General features: G+C 41.4%; 1 protein-coding gene across 2 annotated transcripts in view; it reads left to right on the top strand.

Moving 5' to 3' along the window:
• LOC306964745 (MYND-type zinc finger-containing chromatin reader ZMYND8-like) overlaps nucleotides 1-11,688 on the top strand; it is a 32,752-nt gene extending 21,064 nt beyond the window's left edge. Inside the window, exons 15-21 of one of the 2 annotated variants that reach the window (XM_079558864.1) lie at nucleotides 3,572-4,045; nucleotides 4,640-5,056; nucleotides 6,207-6,331; nucleotides 6,417-6,497; nucleotides 6,574-6,652; nucleotides 8,743-8,982; nucleotides 10,642-11,688. In XM_079558864.1, coding sequence (XP_079414990.1) covers nucleotides 3,572-4,045; nucleotides 4,640-5,056; nucleotides 6,207-6,331; nucleotides 6,417-6,497; nucleotides 6,574-6,652; nucleotides 8,743-8,982; nucleotides 10,642-10,829 — 1,604 coding nt within the window. In that variant the 3' untranslated portion in view covers nucleotides 10,830-11,688. The remainder of the gene's footprint in view (nucleotides 1-3,571; nucleotides 4,046-4,639; nucleotides 5,057-6,206; nucleotides 6,332-6,416; nucleotides 6,498-6,573; nucleotides 6,653-8,742; nucleotides 8,983-10,641) is intronic. The other variant, XM_079558865.1, reaches the window with a different exon arrangement.
• The last annotated feature ends 3,429 nt before the right edge of the window (nucleotides 11,689-15,117 follow it).

The raw sequence follows: 15,117 nt of genomic DNA, 5'->3' as shown, positions 1-15,117 counted from the left end.
GAGAGCAAAATCTTGACTCAGAAAGAAGGAAAGAAAACATTTTTATGGAATTAGTTAAAAGAAGTAGACATTAATATGAGCAGCTTGAGATGTAGCTGACAATAGCAGAGGTAGATCACACATATAATCCCTAACAGTGAGTGATCTGTCGCCTCTCTCTTGGGGTGACCTGTCATCTACACTTGCCCTACACATTCCTCCTATTGGTCTTGTGGATGTCACCGATCAGAAGAAGCCAGAAGGTCCTGGTGGTCGACTTTAGACTGTTTCGCTTTTGGAAGTTCTCCCAGTATCTGCATAGAGTCAGCTCCGAGGTGCTCAAGTTTCCATTACCACGAACACTAGGGTCACCACTGGGGCAAGGACTCCCCTGAGAAAGATATTCTAAAATCTCAGTGGGAGTTTCCTGGTTAGAGAAAAGTAAAAAAGACATAAAATTACAAAACATCCAGTGTTGCAACAAGATCTTGTGTAGATGATGGGGGAGTAAGACCACAGCGAAAAGCCTTCTCCAGCACTTCCCAAATGCTCTCAATAGGGTTAAGAGCTGGACTCTGTGGTGGCTAATCCGTCTGATGCTCCCTGAACCACTCTTTCACAATGTGAGCCCGATGAATCATAGCATTGTCATCTTGGAATATGCCCGTGCCACCAGGGAAGAATAAATCCACTGACCTGATCATTCATCTTCTCTCATATTAGTTATTGCACCTGCTCATGGTCTCAGGCCACCGCCACTATAGTCAAGCCACTACAGTCAAGCCACTACAGTCAAGCCACTACAGTCAAGCCACGACAAATGATTTATAACAGAGCGGTTAAAATCCTAGATAGGAAGCCCATTAGGTCACATCATTGTATCAGTCTGAGGAATTTAAACATTTTATCTTTTGAAAATTGTATCACATTTTCTCAGCTGAAGCATAAATGTTCGAACCAGCCCCACAGGTCTTGAGTGAGTGTATAGTTTTGTATTTGTATTTATTTATTTAAAAGCGACAATGCATTTACACAAGTACAGTATACTTAAAATGCAGGATTATAGCTGAAGCTAATTTCCATCCTCTGTCCCCAACCGGACCAGGCCCGGCTACACCACACACCACTCACTCTGCAGAGCATCAATCAGTCCTTAACATTTGTCCTGCACTCACTCACACAGTCCTATACCTTCTAAAACACACTTTACACCTACACACACCCGCATTCCCATACCCACAGATTTTGCTCCCGCACCACCCACCATTCCCATACCCACTCACTTTACACCCGCCCTCCCATACCCACTCACTTTCCACCCGTATCCACCCTCATTCCCATACCCACATGCACCCCCACCCTGCAACCAGCCCAAAATTGTAATGCTTCTGATAATAAAAGGTTACTTCTACCTAGGGATGGGCACCGTTAAACGGTTCCTACTTGGAACCGACCGAAAAGCTCCGGTCGGGGGCGGTATCGAAAAATTTTAATTCTTTCGGTGCCAACTTTCGGTTCTTTTTCTCTCCAGACGTCAATATGTGACCCGCAATGAGTCTCAAAAAAGCTACATGAACGTGTGCGCAGATACTGACCCGCTTCAGCGCAAATGGAGCAAAGCAAAGCTATATTTTATAGATGTAACTTATAGCGAAGCAAAACTTGATAAACTTTTGTAATAGAGATGACAGAGCCACGGTCTGCGTCAGGACTGAGCCAGGACGTAGACTACACCGGTTGTAAAACCCAGAGCTAAACAAAACCAGTTATAAACCAGGACTAAACCAGGACTGAATAAGAAACTTGAGCTTTAGTCAAAGTGAAAAGCAAAAGAGAGCTGTGACAACAAGAAAGACGTCTTTACCTTTAGTGACAGACCCACGGAGGCTGAGCTTACGTGCTCTTGTTTACAACTGCAGCTGCAGCGACAGGAATATCGAAGATGGTTTGTTGAAAACGAGCGCTCACTCTGTATTAGACATTGTTGGTCCAGTTTTGGTAAATTGTTAGTGGCAGAGTGAGCGCTCACACCATGTAAGGATCTTTGAGTGTGAAGTTGCTTTCGCTTTGTCGGACACCGCAGTGTGTTTAGAAAAGTTTATCTGAAAGAAAACCATGTCCTGATGTGGATCTGTCGTGTCTCTGCAGCTTAAGAGGTAATAACGTCCTTTCTTTCTTTTTATCTCTGCTTAAGTGGAAATTGTGCTCAAAACACGAAGTCACAGGCGACGCTGCTGCTCCTGTGTAGCTTCTGCTGTGCCGTTTTAGGATTTTTTCCTGAACTATACTTTTAATACACGTTATTTTTATTGAAAATTAAATTAAATAACAGGTATCGAAAAAAGTACCGTTAAGGCACCGGAACCGAAAAGCAGGTATCGTTAAAGTACTTGGTATCGAAAAAAAACGAACGGTACCCATCCCTACTTCTACCTAACATAGACTCTCATACTACATATCCAATACTGTACAATGTCCAATGTTAAAACATATAAACAAAACATTTAAAACATATAAATATGAGTTCCACCCAGGGCTGTGGGTTCAAGGACTAGAGGAGCTCAGAACAGGAACTATCAGATCCCGAAACGAAACACTTCATTTAGACAATCAGCTTTCTCTGTACAAGGCACTAAAGCCTGGAACTGTTCACCCACTGACCTGCAGGGGGAGTCAAACTGGGTCATTTTCAAACACAAACTTAAAGGAATAGGCCACCGTTTTTACATACTAAGATATGTTCTTACCTAACCTTAGTCGTGTTAATATATCCCCGTCCGGAGCACATACGCAGCCTCTCCCACATGTCACATAGCTCCAATAAAGCTCATGATAGAAGCTACCAAGCTCTTCCACGTGTTCCCTATTTAAATAAAGTTACGTGAAGTGTTTTCATGCGAAGTATATTTACACAGAAATGTAACATGTCGATTTTATAAGCAGATAAAAAGGGGGACTATATTGTGAGGCGTAATGATACGAGGAGCAAAACGTCCGCGCAGTAACTCCTAAAGACTTCCCCCGCTCACTTCCGTCAATAACCTTTATCGTGAGCTTTTTTGGAGCTATATGACATGTGGGAGAGGTAAGAACATGTCTTAGTATATAAAAACGGTGGCCTATTCCTTTAAAGACTTTTTAATCAGAGGTCAGAAATGTGACCACTGACCATCTGCTCTGCTGTGTTTATATAGTGTGGTGCTGTATTATTATATGGGTTTTAACTATGTATTGTTTAATTTTTTTGTAAAGGCCCAACTGGGGACGGACATTGAGAATTAGCTTTGGCTTAAAATGTTGTAGTATGTAACATGAGTTTATGTGACATACTTGTCCCTATTCAAAAAAACTTAAAACAAACAACAAAACAAACAATCATTTATGATGTTCAAATAGTCATCTGATCTCATTCTTTGGGCACATAGCGTTGCTGAACCTAAACCGGACCAACTGCAGCCACCCCAGATCAGAACAGTTGCTCAGGCAGTGTACAGTATAGTGTTATAAAATGAAAATGACCTAAGCTAAGGAGAATCTTGGGACATATAACACTCTGATTAATAATTACATTTTCCTGTTTGTGCCTCCACAGGGATAGACGAAATCTCCGAAGACGTGTACAAAGACGTGGACCACAGTGACTCTGAAGACTCCGACAAATCCGACTCGAGTGACAGCGAGTTTCTCAGCGACGACGAGCACAAGCCAAAGAGCTCCACGCAACACAAGGACCGGGCCGACCGCAAGAGGCCCAAGGCGAGCAGCGCAGAGGGCGAGGGCAAAGGCGCTGACCCGGCGACCGGCGAGAAAGCCCCATCCGAGGACAAGCAGCCCGTCAGTGGCGCCGGTGCAGACGTACAGGACAAAGCTAAGACCCCACAGTCCCCCGTCGACAAGTCCAAGACGCCAGAGGAGGGGAGGGCGGCGTCGAAGCCAGCGGAACAGGATTCGGACTCCGAGAGGGAGCTGGTGATCGATCTCGGGGAGGAACACGGAGCTCGCGACTCGAAAAGGGCCAGACGAGATCCCGCGGCGGCGAAGAAGGACACCACTGCGAAATCAGAAGGTGAGAATGAGAAAGAAAAGGACAAACATTCCCACAGAAGTTAAAAAATGAATCATCAGGGCAGGGTTATTTTATCTTAGGAGCTTTATCAATTCCTCATTCTTGAATCTTTTCACTTTTATAATGGCAATAAAAACGATTCTGATTCTTGGATGCTCCAGATTTAAGCCGGTGTTTCTCAGACACTTCACAGCAGGCACCGTGTTATGAAATATTTGGCTTCACAAGTACCAACAGGCCTAGATCAAGATCAAATCAGGACTCGGCTCAAACTGCAAGGCTCCCTAAAGTGTGTCTAAACTTGGAGTACACCAGACTGAAAAGACACTTATTTTAAATGCATTAAACTTGATGAAATGAGATGACAGTATCACAGTGACTCAGCATTCACCCAAGAACCAGATGGTTATTGGTTCAAAGCTTACTTTAAGTACAATCAGCATGAACCCTGCCAAACAATCAGGCTCCTCAGATTTGCTGTGTTGTCTTTTTTTATGTAAAAGGATTCAGCACAAATGTTGATCCCAAAATGGCATTTATTATGTTGACATCTGCTATAATCATTAAAGTAAATAAACCGCTTTCTTTCTTCAGCTTCATCGGCCTCCGGTCAGAAAGACTCATCGCAGGCCGTCACCTCCACCGTCCCGACCCTGGCCGCAGCCGCTCCCCCCGGTCAGCCGTCGACAACAAACACTAATGCGAGCAGCAACCCCCCTCCCGCCTCGGCCTCCTCGTCCTCTCCCGCGCCGCTGAAGAAACAGCGCCCTCTGCTGCCCAAAGAGACGACTCAACAGGCGTCACAACAGCAGGCGGTCGTGTGGACTCCGACCAAACTCCAGAAATATCACCCTCAGAAGGTCCAAAAGCAGCAGCAGCAGCAGCAGCAGCAGCAGCAGCACGGAGAGCAGTCGACGGCGCAGCCTCAAGTTCAGACACGCAGTCCACAGCATCTACAAAACCAGCAGAACTCCTCCAGTACACGCTATCAGACCAGACAAGCAGTCAAAGGTGTGTGTGTGAGGGTGAACGTCGTCACAAGTTGAAAAAAATATGATTACGTCCCTATTGTGGTAATCAGGGGCGGACTGGCCATATGTCCGTTCTGGGAGAGCACAGAAGGGCCACTGGCTCGAGGGCCACCGGTCCCGCCTCAACCGAGCTTTGCCCAAATCTAAAAGCTAAAAGAAAAGCATCAAAATAGCGAGAAAAAGAGGATGAAAACATGAGAAAACAAAGACAAAAAAACACAACCAAAAATGATTGAAAAAATAATTAAAAATTCGACAAAGATGTGACAAAAATGTGACAAAAACTCAACCAAAGAGTGACAAAAATGTAACAAAAACTCAACAAAAATGTGACAAAAATGTGATAAAAACTCAACCAAAAAATTACAAAAATTCAACAAAAAGTGACAAAAATTCAACCAAAATGTGACAAAAAAGTGACAAAAATGTGACAAAAAGCTCAACCAAAAAGTGACAAAAATGTGACAAAAAGCTCAACAAAAATGTGACAAAAATTCAACAAAAAGTGACAAAAAGCTCAACCAAAAAAATTACAAAAATTCAACAAAAAGTTACAAAAAGCTCAACCAAAAAGTGACAAAAATTCAACAAAAATGTGACAAAAACTCAACCAAAATGTAACAAAAACTCAACAAAAAAATTACAAAAATTCAACAAAAAGTTACAAAAAGCTCAACCAAAAAGTAACAAAAATTCAACAAAAATGTGACAAAAACTCAACAAAAAAATTACAAAAATTCAACAAAAAGTGACAAAAAGCTCAACCAAAAAGTGACAAAAATTCAACAAAAATGTGACAAAAACTCAACCAAAATGTAACAAAAACTCAACAAAAATGTGACAAAAATGAAAAAGAAAAAGAAAACATACAAAAGGTGACACAACACAGCAACAGCACGAGGAAAAAGGTCAGTTTTCAAATGAGGTGTTACACAGACCTATATAATGGCCAAAAGAGGACAGAATGCATTTGGTTTAGGCGGGTGGTAAGAGGTTAAAATATGTATTTGTGGAAGTGTCACAATTACGCTAATTTGGGCCAGGCTGGTCAGAGTCCAGGGCTGTTTTTCAGTCCCAGTCCAGCCCCTGATGGTGATTATAATTCATCGTTTTAATGTTTTCTTGTCCAGGGCAACAGAAAGACACGCCTCAAAATGCGCTTTCCACCAGTGGCTCTTCGTACGTGGCCGGAGACGTGCAGATCCCCACAGTATCGGCTGATGTCGCGGCGGACATAGCCAAGTACACAAACAAGGTGCGACGAAATGCTTTAAAAAAAATCTGGCTACGAAATTAGAGCGAATTTTTTTTAACACATTTTTGCTTTGTTCATGTTGCAGATCATGGACACAATCAAAGGAACAATGACTGAAATCTACAACGATCTCTCCAAAAGCACATCGGGGAACACGATCGCAGAGGTGATACACGGCGTAGTACGTGGTTCTCGCTTGTGATGAATGCATTGTTTTATCGTGCCGTCGTTTTACGTTGCAGATTCGACGGTTACGGATAGAAATCGAGAAGCTTCAGTGGTTACATCAGCAGGAGTTGGCAGAGATGAAGCATAACTTGGGTAGGTTTTTATGGTTTCTTTATATACACATAAAAAACGTATACGAGGAAATGAGAGACAATAAAGAGTTTTGATCATATGAACATTAGGACTTCTGGAAAAAGAGACCCTAACCCATGTTGAGTTAGGAGCAGTGTTGGGGGTAATGTATTAGAAACGTAAGGAGTTACTAAAATATATTACTTTTGTCAGTAACTAAGGCAGGGGTAGGCAACGTCAGTCCCGGGAGCCAAAACCGGCCCCCTATCATCAAACTCTGGCCCTAGAGATGATTTTGAGAAATATTATGATCCAAATCAGAGCTCAAATGCCTGTTAAAGTACTCTAGAAATGTGAAAAATGCTGTCAAATCATTAAAATGTCTTAGCAGAGCAACCTTTTAGGCCATAATCCTAAAGAATACTCTAAAAAAACTGAGGAAATGATATATCTACTTAAAAAATTAAATCTAAAGACTGAGTAGATTTGTTCTGGTCATAAAGCAGATAAAACCCATTCTTGCCAATGGAACAAGGACAAGTTTTTTTCTTAATTCAGATTATTTTTGTATAATTTCAAGTGGAAAAATAAATATTTTTACAATAAAAGTTAATTTGTTTGATTTCCAGTGGGATTTCTATTTGTTCAATTGACATTGGTGTTTTTATCTCATCTTAGATTAGTTCAAACCGATTCAAATTTAACATAAGAAAAACTTTATTCAAGCGAATTCAAGTCATTTATCTAATTTAAGATGGACATTGTACAACACTGGCATATGTAGAAAGTGATGCTTTACTTCAATTGCTTCAATTGGAGGTTCCGGCCCTTGGTCTGTTGACGATGAAGAAAACCGGCCTCCACCGAGGAAACTTGCCGACCTCTGAACTAAGAAATATAACATACTACTTACACAAAACACAGGAACATAATAGTGATTACAATTCAAGTAATTCGAGTTACAAGTGCATTTAAATGTATGAACGAAAAAGTGCCAAACCCCCCCTAATAAAATGCAGCACCAAGCTGAGAGTTGGTGAGTAAGATCTGCATTGTGTGTTGCTAACATCGTCAAAACAAAAGAATGAGAATAGCAAAGGAAAAGGAAATCTTTGATGGCACATTTGCTCAGTGGCATTATTACTATTTTCAGTTTATATTTTGCCTAAATTAACTCAAAGTAGTGTAACTCAGCTACGTTTTTGAAATAGTAGTTTCTAATACAAAGATGTTACATTTTTAAAACTGTAAATACTAATGTAGAATCCATCCATCCATATTCTTCCACTTTTCCGTTTCCGGGTCGTGGGGGCAGCTGTTGGAGTTGCCCAAATCACATTGCACCAGCCCCTTACGGCGCCTCCTGCAGGTGGTGGGTCCACAGAAGGACGGCCTCACAATTCACAGGGCCTGTTGGTCTCTCATAAGGGGCTTCTGAACCGCTCTTTGTCTGACCCGTCACCTAGGACCTGTTTGCCATGGGAGACCCTACCAGGGGCACGAAGCCCCGACAACAGAGCTCCCAGAATCATTCGGGTGCTCAAACCTCTCCACCACGTTAAGGTGGCGGCTCCAGGAGGGGATATAGAATATGTTATAGTTTTAAAGTAACCTGCCCAACACTGGTTAGTAGTTAGCAATGTTATTTTATTGTGTTTTACAAAAAATTGACTCTGAGGAGGAGGAAACGGATTAAGAGGCTTATGGTTAACCGGGGTGATGGTCAAAGGAGAGCTGATTTGTGCAGCTGAAATGGCATTACAATGACGGGAAGAGAATGTTTTTAAATGAGTGGCTTGAGAGACAAATGATTGGTTTAGAGAGAAAACCAGCAGAGTGACAGCAACTCTATTTCTACAATCATGCACAAAACAAGAGGGCAATTATTGAGGCTGTACAATATTCTTTGCAGACAACTAAATGTCTTGTGTCCACTGGGCCTGATTATATTTAAATCTACCTTCTAACCCTGTGGCTCAGACCTCCACAAAGCAGTCCTGAAATGATTCCTGTATCATTAGCAGTTCTAATTTCAGTCTTTTCTCAAATGCTTCGGTTGTTAAAAATCTGCAGACTCGCCACGCATTATTTTTTTTGTCTTTTCCGTTCAGAACTGACGATGGCGGAGATGAGGCAGAGTCTTGAGCAGGAGCGTGAGCGTCTGGTGGCGGAGGTGAAGAAGCAGATGGAGCTGGAGAAGCAACAGGCCGTGGACGAGACCAAAAAGAAACAGTGGTGCGCCAACTGCCGGAAGGAGGCCATTTTCTACTGCTGCTGGAACACGAGCTACTGCGACTACCCCTGTCAGCAAGCGCACTGGCCGGAGCACATGAAGTCCTGCACGCAGTCAGGTAACTCTCAGGACTTCAGTCGTGGAGTGCAGCAGTATAGGCAAATGTAGGCATTTACTTGAGTAGAGTTTTTGAAGATTTGTATTTTACCGTAGTAGTATTTTTGTTGAGAACTTATTACTTTTACTCCACTACATTTCAAAGATGGATATAATACTGTCAACACTGCAGCCTAACAGTGCACACTCCAGAACTGTAGGTGGCGCACAGAAAGAACACAGACATGTGGATAGAAACTAACACAAGAATGACTAAAAAGAATTACTCTAAGCACTAACACTAGCATCTAACTCCTTAACCTTTAATGGGTCGACTGTTAGATCTGTGCAGTTAGTGAACTAGAGCTTCAGCAGCATTTGAACAATCCGTCTGTCCTTAAACAGGGGAAAGGGAAGTGACATCACCAACAGCTGCTTTTCTTCTTCTTTAAAGTTATTGGTGGAGTGCAGGCCAAACAAAAGTGCATGTCGCCCCCTAGTGTACAGTGTCCAACAACAACAACAACATAGTGTCCAAACAAAGACATCCATCCATCCATTTTCTTCCGCTTTATTCGGGGCCGGGTCGTGGGGGCAGCAGTCTCAGCAGAGATGCCCAAACTTCCCGATCCACACACACCTCCTCCAGCTGTTCTGACCCCGAGGCGACACCAGGCCAGCTCGGAGACATCGTCCCACCACCGTGTCCTGGGTCTTCCACGAGGCCTTGTCCCACTAGGACATGCCTGGAACACCTCCCGCGGGAGGCGACCACAAACAAAGACATTTAAGGAGAAAAAAAAATCCAAATGATCCAAACATTTCCCTTTAGTGCTATTTTATTTAGCCAGAACAGCTGGAGGAGGTGTGGGTGGATCGGGAAGTTTGGGCATCTCTGCTGAGACTGCTGCCCCCGCGACCCGGCCCCGGATAAAGCGGAAGAAAATGGATGGATGGATGCTATTTTATTTCAACAGCTGTTTCTTAAAGCGACAGCAGCAAATGATCCATCTGGCTTAAGTTTCTACTAAAACAAAAGCATTTAATCCGTTTGTTTCCTCTTTAACACTGACATGTGACTGAGCTGTGGGGACGACAACATGGATTTTGTCACTTTTATAAAGGTTGGCTTGTGCAGAATCGTACTTTTTTAATTATTATTATTTTTATTATTAAATGTGCTCCTGTCAATCAACAGTGGTCAAATCAATCAAATTTAAAAAAATAATAATAATAAAAAGCCGAACTGGGGAAAATGCACTCGTTAATGTTAAGGCGGGTGGTTAGAGGTTAAAATATGTATTTGTGGAAGTGCAATTACGCTAATTTGGGCCAGGCTGGTCAGAGTCCAGGGCTGTTTTTCAGTCCCATTCCGCCCCTGGTTAGTGCTCACTGCCGCTGTGGGCCATCCTTACTAGCATGTTTAGCATGTTTTTAGTGGTAGGGGAAACCGGAGTACCCGGAGAAAACCTACGCGCAGACACGGGAAGAATATGCCAACTCCACACAGAAAGACCCCATCCGGATTAAACCCAGGACCTTCACGCTGTGAGACAAGAGCGCAAACCACTCCCCCACAGTGCCTAATTGTGTTTCTTCAATCATTGTGTAGTGGAGCGCGACCGATTTCACAAAGAATCAAAAAGACGTGAACGTTTTCTGTGCGCTTTGTCTTCTGCAGCCACAGCATCGCAGCAGGAGCCCGAAGCAGAGTCCGGTTCAGATCCCACCCTCAAAGCGGCGGGACTGTCTCCCGCCGCTCAGACCCTGACTCCAGGAGCCGCCGCCGCCGCCGCCGCCACAGAGAAGAGCAGCCCGCCTCCGTGTGTGGACAAAAACAAAGACAGCGCCGGCGTGACCGTGACCTAGCGCTACGAACGGAACCGTGCTCATTTCAATAACCACAAATACAAAATATACACATGAGTTAAACGACTTGAAGTACAAACCGATTTGAGTAATGCGGACTAGGTTAGATGGATTTACTTATCAAGGCTACAATATCAGACGTTTCAAAGATTTTCTGACGGGTCTACATAATTTCTTGTTGAGATGGGAATCAGTTTCTAAACAATACTCGGTTTATAGGACTGGAACCTGCATGATACTTTTTTTCCGGGACCTACTGTTTGCTGCTTTAATAATAATCTACAACGCGTTTGTTGGGAGTAGGATTTCTGAATAAAGTTGGTTGGAGCCATTAACAAGGAAAACCCCTCCCGACTATAACGGTGTAAGCCCAGCCTCCTGCTAAGAGAGCTTTGATTTAAGCCTCATGACGGGAGGGGGGGAAAGGTCAACAATCAATCAACCCAGTACAGATGACGGCTTGATAATCTTTCTGTCTAGATAGAACCACAAAACACAACAAAACACATAAATTCATTAACTATCAGTTTTTATTTGTGCTGGAAGTAACTTTTATTGCACTGTTTCAAAAGTTGATATCCAAAGAAGGACATTTTTGTTACATTTTTTTTCTCAGTATCTGTGGTAATTTCACTTTTTTGGTAACTTTTAACTGTAAACAGCCCCGTTTATTTATAGAGTAACCCCATCTGCTGCTGTGGCAAGAAGCTTTGTTGTATTTTAAGCACATTTTCTCCACTGGGAGATGACTTGGCTTGAAATAAGAAAAACAACAGATCAACTAGTCTAGTCCAAACTCCTCAAATCAAGTTTTTTGAGGTCTTTTAACTTGTGTGGATATCTCTCTCTTTTTTTTTTCTTTTTTTTTTTGCAATGGCTTGTGTTGACAATGTAATCAACACTGGAACTGCACTTCTGTGACAAAAATCAGTTTTTTTCCTCCCCATTCCTTTCGATTTTGTGATTGGACATTCGATCTTAGGCAGTGTCTTCAAGTCAAGTGAAATCTGTGTGAAAGTAATCTGTCCGAAATGTGTTTAGTTCGTGGTGGCTCAAAAAATACTTTCTTTCAAACACAAGATTGTACGAACGCGTTTAAAACGGGAAATGCGGCGCTTCTCTCCGCAGTGCCGCGTTGATATTATTTCGTCGACACTTTGGGTTCGCGCGTCAATTATCATGGTGCCATTTCATTCTTAAGTTATGCAATTTCCCTGGATAGTTTTCAGCAGTGTTTGGGGGATACTGAGTTTAAACACTGTTTTTCACCATCATAAAGTCATAGCGTTTAGGTGATGCCAGTTTTGTATTGTAGTTCCAGATTACATAAGTATACAGTACATAAAAAAAAACTATGTGTGATTATAAAACTTAAAATGTAAACTGTACATTTTTGTAAGAAAATACAAACAATATTTATAGTGTATGTTTTATAGTATGTTCAATTATATCATATTTCTACGTGTCTAAATTTTATTTGAGAACAAGTTAAAAGTTCTTATGAATGTCCGCTGCATCTCTCCTCAGATAGCCGTTCGAAGTCTGCCTGTGCATAGAGATTGCGATTTGGTTGTACATTGATTTTTGTGAGCATGTCTGTTTTATATGTTTTATGTTCATGTTTACATATTGTACATAAAATAAATGGCTTTGTGTATAAAATGGTATCGTTTTTATGTCTCTATTGCATCTACGAAACATTGAATCAGCAAATATTAGTGACAAGGGAGGCCCATGTAAATGAAATTTTTTTTGTTTGTTTTTTTATTTAACAGTTATATTAATGTTATAAACATTTTTGCCAAGGGTTAAACAAAAAATAAAATAATAAAGAAATAATTAAAAGACAAAAATGACAGAGGCAGCCCTTAGCAGCAGCACCCAAAAAAGGTTAAAGCAGGGGTGTCCAAACTTTTTTTTATGGGGGGCCGCATGTTGAAGAGTACACCGGGTGAAGGGCCATAGAGGTTTTAATTGTGCCCTATACCTTTATTTATGCTCAAAATCTTCATCTTCAGCTCAGTCTCACAATTAGTTAGTTAGAATTGTGTAGAATTATTACATTTCAAGTAAAAAGGACTATCTCTTATGATGTGTACCGATTCAGCAAGAAGGCCGAGGGCCACCAAAAATTTGTCTGAGGGCCGCATTTGGCCCCCGGGCCGCACTTTGGACACCCCTGGGTTAAAGCATCAAGAGTCTTAATAGCTTTGGGGTTTGAAGAGGAATGTATTGATTATTTATATTGCATCATTTCGAGCAAGTAGAGTTTAAAAGGGGGATTTTTACTGGAAAATTTACATTTATGAATGTGAAATTTTGCAAAAATAATAAAAAGATTTATCACATAAAATTCTTTTCGTTTAGAGCCACAGGGATTGTAAAAAAAAAAAAAAAAAAGCACATCAGAGTATGTAAGTGAAAAGTTGTTAAGGATATAAGTGTGTACAACGAATAAAGTCTTTCCAAAAAGCTACAGTGAAGGGGCCCATGTAAATGAAGTGCTACAGTAACAGCATAACCTTGTGATGTCGTCTGAAACTCATCATACACAGAGTTCAATCTACACTAAGCATCAAGGTCTCATCATGACCAAGCTTTTTATTTTAACAGACAGTGTGTCCTTGTAAAACTGCACAAAGGTTTGGCTACTGTATATGTGAAGACGAAAATGAAGTTTATATTATATGGTACATTAAAGTTTACAGTCTATAGGCCAGAGTAACGCCTTATTTGAAAGATCTATGATTGTTTAGTTGTTTTTATTGCCATCAAATTTTTGTCAGGTTTTTTGCTTTTTTGTTGCATTTTTGCCCAATTTTTTATTTTATTTTTCTTATTTGTTATTATTTATTTTTCTTATTTTTTCTTGTTTATTTATTATTTTATTTTTCTTATTTTTTTGCAGCATTTTTGCCAAATATGTGTCACTTTTAAACACATTTTTGTCGCGTTTTTGTTCTATTTTTGCCACGCTTTAATTGTGACCAAAACATGTCAAAAAAGCAACCAAAAACGTGGTGAAAACGCAACCAAAAAGACGAAAACGTAATCATGAGTAATACGTTTCGATGAGTTCAGCAGGTCTTAGCTTTCAAATTAGGGGTTACTCTGGTATGGACGTTGGTCTTTCACAGTAGACGATGCGCTGTTGTGAAACTGCTGAAGTTGTTCCGAAAGACCTACACAGATCTCGTGAGTCAGTATCGCGAGATTTCCCTGCCCCTCAGTGAAAATGGCGCCCGTTAGCCCCACTAGCCATCGTTGCAAAAATATCCACAGCGGTAAATTGTAACAAAAACAAGGTATGTTTTCTTTTATTTCGACTTGTTTGTTTAACACAATTCAGTATTACACGGCTTTCTTACCGTGTGATAGTTATTACGTGTGAGATGGGTCCCAGAAGCATTTATAAACATGTTACGCCACAGAGAGTTAGCTATTTAGCCTGACCTGAATGATTAGTGGAAAACCCCTGCAAACTCACGCTGTTTTCTTAAATTTTAACCCATTTTGTTTTGATTTTGTTTCCATAACTCTACATGGTGCATGGATAAAGTAAATGTTGGGCTTCAGCGCATTTTAACTGTACATGTTTGTAGAAAGCATGTTAAAAACCCAGTTGTTGCCTATGTGTAACATGTCGAAATGCATCCATTTTCCACCTCATTGTTGTTCTGTCGTTCATTAGTTATATTTCCCAGCGCTCTTGCACTTTTGCTTATAAATGCACGAATTTACATACATTTTTGATCAATGGCACTGTCACTTTTCTCCTCATCTAACATGCTGTTTGTTTTTTTAGATTTGTATAATGGACAGCGCTACGGACTGTAACAGTCCAGGTAACACTGTGCTTCATTTATATCAAATTCCTTTTTTCGTCCATTTTTCTGTTTGTGCATGGTGTTTTGTTTGTTGAGCTTTTGTATATTTGAGCAGTAGCAGTAAAGATAAAAGGGCTTTATGTGGCTAACATGCTTGTTTTTCTTTTTCTAGGGGAACAACAACCAGAGGTGCCCGAGTCCGATCAAAGCACCAAACCCAGTCTAGCTCAGGTTAAAAAGTCCTGGGGTTTTCGGCGATCGACGATTGCCAGGAGGGAGTTCATGGAGGAAGTGACCGATTTAGTCACTAGTCCCCCCCTTGTACGAAAAGGTAGAGGCCGCAGAAGCAAAACACCGTCACAACAAACCACACCTGTTGCCACTGACAACCAAAAGGCGACATGTTCAGCCAGAAGCGTGCTGGACGATTTGGAGTGGTCTGCTCCCTCTTCGCCTGTGAA

The sequence above is a fragment of the Gobius niger genome (genome assembly GCF_951799975.1).
Source record: "Gobius niger genome assembly, chromosome: 6".
In the NCBI taxonomy this organism is placed as follows: domain Eukaryota; kingdom Metazoa; phylum Chordata; class Actinopteri; order Gobiiformes; family Gobiidae; genus Gobius; species Gobius niger.
The sequence above is the reverse complement of the archived record's forward strand: the minus strand, read 5'-3'. Positions and strand labels throughout refer to the sequence as shown.